Here is a 13,762-nt window from a genome sequence, read left to right as displayed (position 1 = left end):
CTAATGTTATTATGACCATGTATTAAATGTCGTGTCATGAGTATCATTTTTAATTGTAGAAAAATACACATTATATAAAACTTGCCATTTTAACCATTTTCAAGTGTAAAGTTCAGTAGTGTTAAGTACATTCACATTGTTGTGAAAAAGATCTCCAGAACTCTTTCATCTTGCAAAACTAAAACACTATCTCCATTAAACAACTCCCCTCTAACCTCTTCCCTCACCCCCCGGGTAACTACCATGGTACTTTCTGTTTCTATAAGTTTGACTACTCTAGTACCTCATATAAGGGATGCATACAGTGATCACACAGTATTTTTGTTTGGTGACTTATTTCACTATGTTTGTTTCAATTAGCAGGATGTCATCAGGGTTCATCCATGTTGTAGCCTGTGTCAGAATTTCCTTCCTTTTTAGACTAACTAATATTCCATTGTATGTATATACTGCGTTTTGTTTATCCATTCATCTGTTAGTGGACATTTGAATTTGTTCCTCCTCATGGCTATTCTGGCTGGTGCTGCTGTGAACATGGATATACAAATTCAAAAGCCTGCTTTCAGTTCTTTTAGATACACACTCAGATGTGGGATTTCTAGATCACATGGTAGTCCTACTTAAACAATTAAGATTTTAAGAATTTAAGATTTAAGAATCTGCATAGTATTTTCCATAGCAGTTGCAATATTTTACAATCTCACCAAGAGTGAATAAGTATTCCAATTTTTCCACATCCTTGCCAACACTTATTTTCTGTTTTTTGAAAGAAAGCCATCCTAATGGGTGTATATGGTAGGAATTTACATATGATCTTTTTTTAGTGCTTAGCAGATGTGTTGTGAGGTATAAATATTAATTTTACAGCAATGAAATTTTGACACAAAAAATTTCCATAAAAGAAAAAGGCAGGACTCCAATCTAGGTGCTCTTAAACTTGACAGTGGGCTTTTTATTCACCTAAACTCACATAATCACAAAACCAACTGGGCTTTTTTATTCTAAGCTACAAGATTTACAAGATATTAGCAATTCTACATGATTGCCTAACTTGAAATATGAGTAGGAGCTTGAGGCTTAGAGTAGGGGTTCTCAAAGTATGGTCTTTAGGTCAGCAGCGTCAGCATTACTGGGAACCTGTTAAAAATGTAAATTCTTGGGGTGCCTGGGTGGCTCAGTGGGTTAAAGCCTCTGCCTTCTGCTCAGGTCATGATCTCAGGGTCCTAGGATCAAAGCCTGCATTGGGCTCTCTGCTCAGCAGGTAGCCTGCTTCCCCCCCCCCACTGCCTGCTTCTCTGCCTATTTGTGATCTCTGTCTGTCAAATAAATAAATAAAATCTTTAAAAAAAAAATGTAAATTCGCAGGCCCTGCCCCAAGACTTAGTGAATCAGAAACTCTCAAGTGGGGAGTCAAATCTGTTGGTTTTTTTTTTTTTTTTAAGTATAGTTGATATACAATATTATAGTAGTTTCAAATATGCAACACAGTGATTCAACATTTATATCTATTATAAAATAATCACCACAATTAGTCTAGTTACCATCTGTTACCATACAAAATTATTCCAATATTATCAACTTTCTTCTCTTCACTGTACTTTACATCCCTGTGACTTATCTGCTTTATAACTGGAAGTTTGTACCTGTTAATCTCCTTCACTCATTTCAGCCATTCTCCCACACCCTCCTCCCCTCTGGCAACCACCAGTTTGTTCTCTGTATTTCAGAGTAGGTTTTCTGTTTCATTTTGTTTTGTTTGTTCATTTGTTTGTTTTTTTTTTAGATTCCACATATAAGTGAAATCATGTGGTATCTGTCTTTCTCTGTCTGATCTGACTTATGTCACTTAGCATAATAACCTCTAGGTCTATCTGTGTTATGACACATGGCAAGATTTCATTCTTTTTTTACGGTGGAGCAATAGTTCAGTGTGTGTGTGTGTGTGTGTGTAATATCTTCTTTGTTCATCTACTGACGGACCCTTAGGTTGCTTCCATATCTTGGCTATTGTGAGTAATGCTACAAGAAACATAGGGGTGCATATATCTCTCCAAATTAGTGTTTTCTTTTTCCTTAGCAAATATAGTAGAATCAGTATGGTAGTTCTATTTTTACTTTTTGGAGGAACCGCCAACCTCCAAACTGGCTGCACCAGTTTGCATTTCCACCAACCGTGCATGAGGGTTCCCTTTTCCTCTACATACACTGATCTGTTTTAACTAGCCCTCCTGATGATGCTGACACACAATCAGGTCTGAGCACTGCTGGGCTTAAATCATTAGACAAATATCGAAACTGCTGTCTAATAACCTTTACACTATTTCCAAACAGGAAATTTACATGTTGGGCACTTTGAGGTTTCCAGGGCAACCTGGTATGGTGAATCTGTTTTATGCTTCATACTCCCATTTTCAGAAAAGGGGTGGATTAGCCCAATTGTGATTATGCTGGAACAGTAGGTCCCCAGCAGCCAGGCTCCAATTTATCACAATCACTTATGAACAAATGGCCACCTGGGAGCAGGCATCCTAACCAGGAAGATCATCCCAGCTCAGCATGTATCTTTGTCTGCCAGAATTTTCATCCCCACACTCATCCAAGTCCCTACTTTTTCTCTCATTTACACTCATCCAAGTCCCTACTTTTTGTCTCACTTTACAGTGGGTCTTGAGCAAGCTTTGCAGGGAAGACACTGAAATAAAAGGAGGCAGACGTGGGAACAAACGTGAGACAGCCATGTCTTCCATCACTTTGCCTCCACCAGCAACAGCCCCCGCCCCAGCCCCAGGTGTCCCCACACAGTTCCCTAGAGCCCTGTAAAGAAAAGAACAGAGATTCGTGGAATACGCTTTCCTCAGAAAAACTGAAGGAATCTGATTTTAGTCCTAGGATGAGAGCTGTGGCTTAGGCCTGCTGTCTTGGCATATGTTATCAGTAATACATGTATAAGTAATAAGTAACATTAATTAACATAAAATATGTGCCGAACTGTCCTGGCTTGAGTAATAAAATTCACTCTACCAAAAATCTACATTATCTCGTAGGGGAGGCTTTTGCCTTTCCTGAATGCTTTGATGTGGAAAAGCAAAAGATCTTTTGGAGGAACAGGAGAATGAGAGACGACTGTTCAGTGCAACTGGAGGAGGACTTGAATGGGAGGAAAGAAGAAAAAGGATTGAATTCCTGGGGCTCCTTGGAGAAAAGAAAGATGATGCCCGGGAGTAGGCCCAAAATTTCTGTCACTCCAGTGGTTCTGGACCACTCCCAGACACCATCCTCCAGAGCTTCCAGCTGGTTTCTCATCCGTTTACCCTCCTGCTTTATCCTGTCGGAGCCCCCTTCCTAGATCACTGAAACTTAAGACTTAAGCTAAATTCCTAAGTCTGAATATATTTAACACATTTTTGGCTGTATGGCTTAAAAAAAAAAAATGTGTACTGTGTTGCTTTGTAAAGAAAATCATTAAAAAGAATTCCAATCAGGATTAGGGAGTAACTAGGAACTCAAGCCTCCAAATCACATTTAAACTGAAATACATGCCATCTGAAGTTATCTGCGGCACACAGTATGTTCCAGTAAATAAACGGCCCTAAGAAATACTTTACCTGCATATCCACCCTTAGCAAGGACACGTGAACAAAGGCAGCATTCCCCAGCGCTCCTCCAGCATACACATCGGTGCACTCTGACAGTTGCAAGGCTGACTTAAGTGATTGCTTAAATCACCAGTGATAGGCAAGAATTTGGATGCTTGCCCCTACCGTACTGAATTGTGAATGTTTGTACTCCACCTCCTAAAATATGACAAGGTTATGTTACAATATCTAACGTTTGCCTTGCCTTCACCATTCGCTCTGTGATAAAAGTTGATCAATAGTCAGCCTCATTTTCCCCACTTCCTGCCCCGATCAATACACATGTCTCCTTTAAAGAAAGGAGAATGCACACAGAAGTTGATACCATGGTTTAACTTACCTCAACCTAAAAGAAAGAACCTATCACCCACTTCGATGCCATTGATTTTGTTTCTTTGTGCTCTTGTGACTAAATAAATTACAGTGCTTCCACTTTCTAAGTAAACTTTTTATCATTGATTAGTCCTCAGGGTCTAATTGACTTACATTTACTAAAAGACCCAATATATTGATTTTCAGAATGTGTAAACTACAAGACCAGAAAATGATGTACATGGGTATAACTTTTATTAAGTATACAGACTATTAAATTATATATTCATTCCAGTGTTACAGCTCCCCAAAGGAACTCCCAGGTTCAGATCTCTGCAACAGGAAATACATGAAAAGATCACTAATTATTTTTCTGTTTTAATAAAGGTTTTAAAAATTTGTTCTGTGGATGTGAGCTAGGATTGTTTATAAAAACAGCTGCTGTTTTTGTATTAATTGTTGATGAATTGTTGACGTACCTTCAACAACAGTGCAAGCATTTCCCATCCGATCATAGTGTGGTATGTGCTTACTTATCTCCCCAGTTTTATTCCACTCCTTTAACTGACATTGGACTTCCTACCCCACTCCCAGCCTAGACAAAAAACCAGAAAGAGGAAGCGACTTTGCCTGACACTTTCAGAGCAAGAAAATTAGTGAATGAGATGGGCCTTTCTGTGTTTATGTTTACAGTTCTCCCCCCAAAAAATGTTGAAAGATTAACCCAATACTTTTACTTTGTCAGTAGCAACAAGTCTTAATGTGTATTACTATACTACCAATATGATAATAAAATAATTAGTAACAATGAAGTAGAGTGACCATATTTATAAAACATGCATGGAGGGGTACCTGGGTGGCTCGATTGGTTAAGCATCTAACTCTTGATTTCAGCTCAGGTCATGATCTTAGGGTCCTGAGACCAAACCCTGCATCAGACTCCAGGCCCCAGCTTCGGATTCTCTCTCCTCCCTCTGCCCTCCCCTCCCCACCCCCATTCCCATGCTTTCTCTAAAAAAAAAATAAAAATAAAACACGCTCCAAAATGCTTCTCATTCAAAATATATGCTTTCAATACCTAGGTTTACATCCTTCTATTAGAAAAGGAGAAAAATTTAAAAAGCGAGTTTATAAAAAATAACTAACTGCCCTTTAAATGATACTAGGTACACAGTCACCTAGAGATGTTAGCACAATCTTCCTTTTCTAACTCTTGCGATTGAAATTTAGCTAGTGGTCAGCTTGGGAAAGTTAACATTCAATGCCATGGCGAAGATTGATCAGCAAGGGATATTTATTTTAGTTTACTTAAAAAATAGCTTTACCATCCATAGGGATGAAGAGAGCTAGTTGATGTGCTTTATACGATACACAGGATTACGGTATGGCTTCGGGTAGTGCTTTTCACACTGTAGTGAGCGTAAGAGTGACCTGAGATGGTTTTAAAGGGCAGATGCGTGACTTCCTTGCCCAGAGATTCTAAACCAGTAAGTCGAGGATGAAGCTTCAGAACGTGCGTTTGTAACACCCAATCCTACCCATAGGTTACTCCTATGAAATTATTCACACCGTTCTTCAAGAAACACCGATTTAAGGTGACAAATGCAGGTTTTATGGCATCCAAAACCATAGACTCGTCAGATAAAATGCCAATCTTAGACCGTCTTGCAGATGCTTTATGTTACTTGACTACAGTATCGAGGTAGACAGCATTTAAAGGACTGCCTGTAAGTTAACGTTTATTCGTGGCAGGCACTATCTTTCTCCTACTGGTCATTAAAATTTGGCCTGTGGGTTTTAGATTTCACTGATGTTTAAAGGTCAGGTAGGCTTGAGATTATTTTTTAATTTTTACTATGTTTAAAATTGCCGTTTAATATTGTCTCATCTAAAAGCAAAAAAAAAAAAAAAGGCATCACAGTATTTATTGTCTGTTTCTCTTTGGTTTCCAGGGAAGACGAGGAAAAACAGGACCTCCAGGAAAACCGGGTCCCCCAGGACCACCCGTGAGTAAACAGTGTGATGACTGTCCTTTAGGAGAGCCCCGCTTTCTTCCTGTGTATTTATTTATCTATGGATTATTTTGCCCCCCTGCAGCTAATTTCAATCTTTTCTACTGTTTAAAATGATTATACTCCTGGGACGCCTGGGTGGCTCAGTCGGTTAAGCATTGGACTCTTGGTTTCAATTCAGATCATGATCTCAGGGTCATGACATCAAACCCCCTGTTGGGTTTCGTGCTGGCCGTGGAGTCTGCTTGAGATTCACTTTCCCACCCCCTCTCCACCCACTTGTTTCTCCACCCACTCGCTTGATCTCACTTTCTCTCAAATAATTAAATAAATTATTAAAAAATAAAAATAAAATAAAATGGTTATACTCCCTACACCTCCCACTACCACACAAACAACGAGGTAAGGGAGGCTAGTAGCTGTCTGCACACGTATCCACTTCTTTCTTACATAGACAGGAGCCACTGCACTGCCTACATGAGTGCCCTAAGCCAAGTCTCCAAGTAGATGAATCCTGATCTGAACCCACCCGGCTCCTTCTCCTCAGTTTCCTAATGTCTGGGCTGGTAGCAAGTTAGATATCTTAGCTATGTGGAGAAACAGGACCAATTATAACTGTTTTGTTAGTAGAATTTTGTAGAATGCTATTGCTGAAGAGAGCTGTAAAGATCTTCTAGCCAATTCGTCATATTTCTCTTTACCCCAAGCTTCTGGAAAATGTATTCCTTTTCTTGTGGTTCTTCTCATCCTTCAGCCCATCAGAGTCTGATCTGTGTCCAGGCTACCCTAATGGCACTTTCCTCTCTTTGGTGACCAGTAATCTCTGAGGTGTGAGATTCCCTGGGTCTGATCACTCTTCATTTGATTTCACTGCTATCTAGGAATTTACAGGGGTGCCTACTCTCTCCTTGAAACTCCCAGTTCTCTTGGTGTAGTGACATTGATTTTTTTTTCCTCCTACCTCTGGGGCCATCCTTTTTTGTCTCCATTAACAGTGTTCCCTCCTCTCCTATCTGTATGTTGCGTGCATTAAACATTTCCAGTTTTTTATTTCAACCCTGACATTCCTCCTGTGTTCAAGGCTTGTACATTCCCACTGCCTGCTCACTGTCTCCGCTTATAGGTCTCCTACACATTATAAAAGTAGCATGTTCCCAAACTAAACTCCAGAAATAATTCTAGATTTTTTTTTCTCCCCCTCAGCATCCATTCCCAGACAGTTCCTAAATCATGTCCATTCTACATCTGGATAGCTCACGAATCCATCTCCTCCTCTCTTTCCTCGTAGCCATTGACTTTGTTTTGGCCCTTGTCAGTTTGTATCCATATTTTAGTAGCTGTCTCAGAGAGGGTCTCATTGCCTCTACCTTCTGCGAGTGGAGTAATATCTCCCAATGATAATTCAGACTGTGTGATCCTTCGGCTTGAAATTCTAATAGCTTCCCTCTCCTTCTACATCTGGGTTCTACATCTTCTGTGTGTCATTCTGGGCCCTTCTTAGTTGGCCCTTGACGTCTCTTTGCCCATCGTCCTCTATGCCCTTCCTCTGCTTGTAACCTGTAGTGTCATCCTCACTTACTATCTCAAAAATGCCATGCTTTGCACATCAGGTGGCTTCAGTAAGCTTCCTCTGTCTTCAGGACTCATCTCAGCCTCAGCTTTCCTGCATAGCCCTTGTCAGTGCTCTAAGTGTGTGAGGCGTCTTCGCCCACAATCCTTGCACTCATGCACCTCCTGCACTGAGGTAGCACATGGCACAGTGCTTCATACTGTTGCCTTCTTTCTAGGTCGGCCTGCTGCACTGCAATTTTTTTGAACCTCTGTTTTAACACCATTGCCAGCACAGTTTCTGTCCTGTAGCATGTGATTGTTAATTATTTAATGAATTAGTATACAAATGAATATATCCTGTAGATAAGAAAATGAAAACCAGAGGGGCACCTGGGTGGCTCAGTTGTTAAGTGTCTGCCTTTGGCTCAGGTCATGATCCCAGGGTCCTGGGATCGAGCCCTGCCATCAGGCTCCCTACTCCGCGGGAAGCCTGCTTCTCCCTCTCCTACTCCCCCTGCTTATGTTCCTTTCTCGCTGTGTCTCTCTCTATCAAACAAATAAATAAAATCTTAAAAAAAAAAAAAAAAGATGAAAACCAGAAAGTGGCTTTTTAAAGACCAGAACCACCGCTCACCACCACTAGAGGGCTCCAGACCTAGAACCTTGGGAATTTCTTAGGATGTGGTCATGGGTGGGTGTGCCGAAAAATGGACAAGGTTGCTCTCCTGTCATTGATTTCATTCCATCCACTTTCGCCATTCAAGTGGATTGTTCTATTAGCAATGTACTGGTGTCAATGGATAGTGATTATAAAAGCAAGTGGAGAAAAAAGAGGTGTAACTCGGGATCCTGGAAGCCATTTTTTAAAGGAATTAGCTTTGTTGATTTTTATTCCAAATTTTCTAGCAAAACAGAGAATGTGTTGTAAGATTTGCAATAATTGTCTTCTGCTATAAAGAAGAAAAGCTGGTGAATATGAACAGGCAAGATTACACCTTCATATACTTTCTAAACATACGATACTGCTTTTAAAACTGGATAATTGTTGTCTCAAAGGAGGAATTTGAATGATGAAGGCTTTTGTGACAAGCCTGCCAAATGTCTAGGAAAGAAGATTACTCCAAGTCCTGGAATGAGTTCTCAGCTATAAATCAACAGAGTTTACTGAAGAATTTAGAAGATTAAGAAGTATGCGACTCTATGAAGGAATTTATAATATTCAATTCCACCGGTTCTAGTTTATTGCCAGGGCATTTGGGGAAGAGAGGTACTTATTTTAGTTCAAATTATTGGATTTAGAATTTCAACTCAGCTATGGTTCTAATACAGTGTTTGTTAAATCCTGGGTACACAGTACTTAAAAGAATAGTGGGTTTTGTTATCTTCTGTGATATAACAAAATACCGATTATTATAAAATATTGTGAAAGAACCAACTACAAAAATAAGGGGACAAATCTATGAGAAAATAAAAGGTTTTTATTCATAGGTCAGCTTTTGTTTTAAAAGAAAAGATCTTAAATAGCTCATTTTCTGTTTAAGAATCGTGGTTTATGGAAATTCTTCATCTATTTGATTCTGGGCTAACTCCTCCAGGTGACTAAATTATCTTTTCTCAAATACAAGTATTATCAAAACTTTATGTTGGGGTACGGTTTTCATCCTGTTTTGGATTTTTTTTGCAGTTGTACAGATGATGGGTTGAATGGGCGACCTGCATATCAGCATGCTGCAAAAAATCTTGGGAGGCACCTACTCATACTTACAGGACTTAGCCAAGGGCAGCATTGGAAGTGAAAGCCAACTAACAGTCTCCCTGCGTTTTTCTATGCTATCTTCATGTTTAATTTTTCTGAACATACTGTATTTTAGCAAGAGGACTGTTGTTTCTCACATGGGTAGAAATAAACAGAATTCTTCGAAAGCAGTCCTTTTAAGATCATATTAATTCCTATCTTAAGAAAATGAGCTTGTAAAAACATCAACCTGCTCCTAATTTACGTTGTTAAGCAATTTCACAAACATTTATTTAAGGCCTACCATGTACCTAGTACTCTTTTAGGAGCAGGGCTTACAAAAATCAGTAAGATATTGTCCTTGCCCTATGGGGATTCAAGTTTAGTTTACAGAAATATGAACAAAGGGAGAGAATTAGAAAAGATCGTGGTCAAGATGGTTTCCTTCAGGAATTGACAATTGAAGCATAAAAACTGAGCGTTAAAAAAAAGAAGGAATTCCTGCCAGTTACAACAACTTGAATGAACCTAGAGGACATTATGCTAAGTGAAAAAAGCCAGTCACAGAAGGGCAAAGACTACTTGATTCCATTCATCTAAGATCTCTAAAATAGCCAAACCCGGAGAAGCAGAGAATACAATAGTGGTTGCCTGCTGGGGGATAGGGGAAATAGGAGTTGTTATTCAATGGATTTAAAATTTCAGTGATGCAAGATGAAGACCTTCTAGAGATCTGCCATACCACATTTTGCCTGTAAAGTATCATGCACAATATCGTGCATTTTGAAGTTTGTTAAGAGTATAGATCTCATTTAAGTGTTCTCATCACAACACAAAACAAAAACAAACACCTAAGGGGCTCAAGGAAACTCTGGGAAATGTTGCATATGTCAGTTACCTTGATTGTGATGAGAGTATCACAGATGTTTTCGTATGTCCAAACTCATCAAACTATACACATTACATATGTTCAGTTGTTTGTACATCAATTATACCTCAATAAAACTGTTGAAAAAAGAGTTGAAAGGAGCTGTCCAGTAAAACAAATAGAGGTGAAGGAGAGAGCAAACTGAGTATCACCGACAGAGGAAAGCAGCCTGAGCAAATACAGAGCACTGTGGCCCTGGAGAGTGGGGAAGGACAGGCAGCCCACGCAGTTATGAGACAAAGAGCTCGAGGCCAGCACTGACATGTCGAGCCCTGCCAGGGTCCTGGTGAACCTCATATGAAACCATACATGTCAGGTTAAGCTACGAAAATTCATGGAGAGTTCTACATAGGGAGTCTCGTGGCCAGATTTCATTGATTCGTCCCTCTAGTGATGGCCATAGTGGAACTGGATTATTTAGCGTAGGCAAGCTTCACTGTGGCTATCGTAGTAGTTACTACTTTTTAAATTATCAGTAGAGCATTTTTTTTCTCTTTCGGATGTTCCATGGTGCTATTTGTATTTTATGACGATTTATTTGTAGCTTCGGAGATAACCCGATTTGCTTATGGACATATTTAGATCAAAATGTTGTTTTTTGCTTATTTGTCTTTTTCAACGTTGTACCCTATGTGAAAGGAGCCCTACTTCACAGGAGGAAGGAAGGTAACAAGAGAGAAGGAAAGGTTGATCAAGGTGAAAATCTTCCTTATTCAGATTTAGAGATGGTGTACGACTCACCCTAGTGGCTTGCCTGTGAGATTCCTAAAGCACTTATTGGAATTTCTTACGATAGTATGAATTAATTTTAAGGTATTAATTTTATCTCTCTTATCAAATAGTAATCAAATAATATGTAATATCCCTCAAGTAAGTGAATAGTATGTAATTTTAGGATATATGTTTGAGCAATTAGCTTTTAGAAAAATTAGGGAGAAAAAACTCTATTCTGATTAGTGTGATTGTCTAAAAAGCACCAAGATGGATTCTTTGATAACAAGCATACTTTGCTCAGTTTCTTCAAGAAAATGTTATTCCCTTTGGGGTTTCAGGGATGTTTCCTAAATCAAAGGTAGTGTTGTTATTTAAAGGAACATCAATGAAGATTTTTAAAAATAGAACTGAAAGAAATCTCTAATGGCCTGAAGCAATTCAAATAATTAAAACACTTTAACTGATCCTTCTACTTGCAATGTTTTGTTCTGAAATTAAATTTGTATTTTCTCACTCTTAAGAAACATTTGTTCCAAAAAGGTAATTTTTTTACAAAGAGTAATTTCCCACTACTTCCCACTTAGTATTTAAAAGACAACCTTTTTTTCCCCTTAGAGAGCATATTTCCTAGAGGGAAAAAATTCTAATAATGCAATATTTACTAAAAGCAGAACTGCTATTGAACTGCTATTATTAAATTGTCTTTATGAATTATGTCTTTATGAATTAGTGTTTCATCAAAGTCACATATATTGCTCCAATTTAGTTTCCATATTTACTTTTTAAAAGATTTTATTTACTTAGTGGGAGAGAGAGAGAGAGAGGACTGGCAGAGGGAGAGAGAGAATCTCAAGCAGACTCTGCATTGGGCATGGAGCCTAATGCAGGGCTTGATCTTATAACTCTGAGGTCATGACCTGTGCAAAACTGAAGAGTCAGATGCTTAACCAACTGAGCCATCCAGGCACCCCTATTTCCCCATATTTAATAGCAGTTTTTACTCTGAGGAAGATTTAGTTGAAATTTACATACATGTATCCTCCTTAAAATAAGATTATTCCTAATCAAAATACTTGTAGTTAAGGAGCAATTAAACTGGTTAACAGAGCTAGCCACAACGCTTTATGATAAACATATTTTTTTAAAGATTTTTATTTATTTATCTGACCCGCAGAGATCACAAGTAGGCAGAGAGGCAGGCAGAGAGAGGGGGAAGCAGGCTTCCTGCTGAGCAGGGAGCCCGATTCAGGGCTTGATCCCAGGACCCTGGGATCAGAACCTGAGCTGAAGGCAGAGGCTTTAACCCACTGAGGCACCCAGGTGCCCCAATAAACATATTTTTTAATAAAATATTAGTCCAATTTCCTGTTAACAGGCAGAGCCTATACTACCTATACAAAGGAAAAAGTTCTCAAATTCTCCCAAATAACTTCTGCCATCTTGTTTTGAATGACTAACTCTTCATTGGTGGGAAACCATTAAGTAGAGATGTCTTAGACTGATATTACCTGCAAATGCACTAGGCTGGAGAGCAGTTTTTCAGAGAAGCATGAGAGCATTAAGTATCTCCCTGGGGAAGGAAATAATACTAACTCCTGAGGAAACAGGTTCAAAAGAAAGGGATGGATCAGGAGAGTTCATTAGAGTACTTGCTCTGTATGAGGTGCTCCATGGCCAATGCCTTATGTAATCCTCACCACTGTGGTGAGATGTAGAAGTGGTCCCATTTTATAATAGGATAAAGGTTGCTTAGAAACATCCGGCAACATGCCCAAGATGACACAAGTGTAAGTGGGGGAACAAGAAGTGGAACCCAGGAGCTGATCTCTAAGCCCACCTTTATTTCACTGGATCCCAGATGGGAAAGGCAAGCTTCTAGTTTGTAATTTCTCTTGAATCAGCCTTATTTAAACATTAGACACCGAACATGGTCTGATTTTCTCATGTGATCCATAGCACTGCAGTGTCTCAGGACAGCGGGATGATGGAAGAAGATTGTGAGGTACCCAGTCCTCCTCACTAGTATGTCCTCAGGCAGTTCACTTGACATTTCCATGGCTCAGTTTCCTTTTCTATACATTTGAAATGATAGTACCTGCCTCCATCAGATTCTCACAGTTGCTGGGAGGAATCAAAGCCATGTGTGAGAAGATCTTTCTTATAAATGTGAAGCTCTGTGTAAGTATAGCTGAGATCCATTCCTATTACTCTGACTGTCCATCCACACAGAGTATTGTAGATAGAAGAGATTGTCTTCAATCTCCTTTTTATAAAGTTCCCAAAATCCTGTTAACAAAAATGTGAATGTCTTTCAATGACTTGCTAAAATGGAAGATCACGAGCTCTACATAAATATGGAAAGCTTAGTCTACATATGAAGAGATGAAGAGAGAGGAAGGTTACTCACAGTCAGGTAATAATAATGGGGTCTGAGTATTCAGTGGTGTTTTTTCGTCTTCTGATTTACAACCTCTTCCTGGCTTGTGGGACTTGTTCATCCGCGATCTGAGCTGTTGCATTTTATTAGTTGTGATGTTCTGTAAGTCTCAATTACTATCCCTCACACTCTAATAAAAATTTCTCTTTTTCTTTAAAACCTTCCAGTTATCTGCAAAGCATAAGCAATGGAAAATCGTGGCCTTGTGTTATGATAATGAGACTTGGAAAATCTCAAGACTTGAAATGCCCTAGTTTATTTCAAAGTGTTCTGGTTTTTAGTTCCTTTAGAAAAGAGAGGAAAGCAGCTGGAAATGAGGCGGAGCAGGAGGGAAAGCAGGAGAATTTAACTAATGAGCCATTAAAGGAAGTATGTATTAGCCCACCCATTTGACATTAACTTTACTTCTCATCAATCATCACTATAAAAGTGTTTATT

General features: G+C 39.1%; 1 protein-coding gene across 6 annotated transcripts in view; it reads left to right on the top strand.

Annotated features, from left to right (window-relative positions):
* COL19A1 (collagen type XIX alpha 1 chain) overlaps positions 1-13,762 on the top strand; it is a 312,492-nt gene that overhangs the window by 204,956 nt on the left and 93,774 nt on the right. For all 6 annotated transcript variants that reach the window (XM_032864437.1, XM_032864441.1, XM_032864440.1 and 3 more), the window contains one exon: positions 5,900-5,953. In XM_032864437.1, coding sequence (XP_032720328.1) covers positions 5,900-5,953 — 54 coding nt within the window. The remainder of the gene's footprint in view (positions 1-5,899; positions 5,954-13,762) is intronic.

This window comes from Lontra canadensis, unplaced genomic scaffold (genome assembly GCF_010015895.1).
Source record: "Lontra canadensis isolate GAN:19392208 unplaced genomic scaffold, GSC_riverotter_1.0 scaffold27, whole genome shotgun sequence".
Lineage (NCBI taxonomy): Eukaryota > Metazoa > Chordata > Mammalia > Carnivora > Mustelidae > Lontra > Lontra canadensis.
This window is presented reverse-complemented; position numbering and strand designations above follow the sequence as displayed.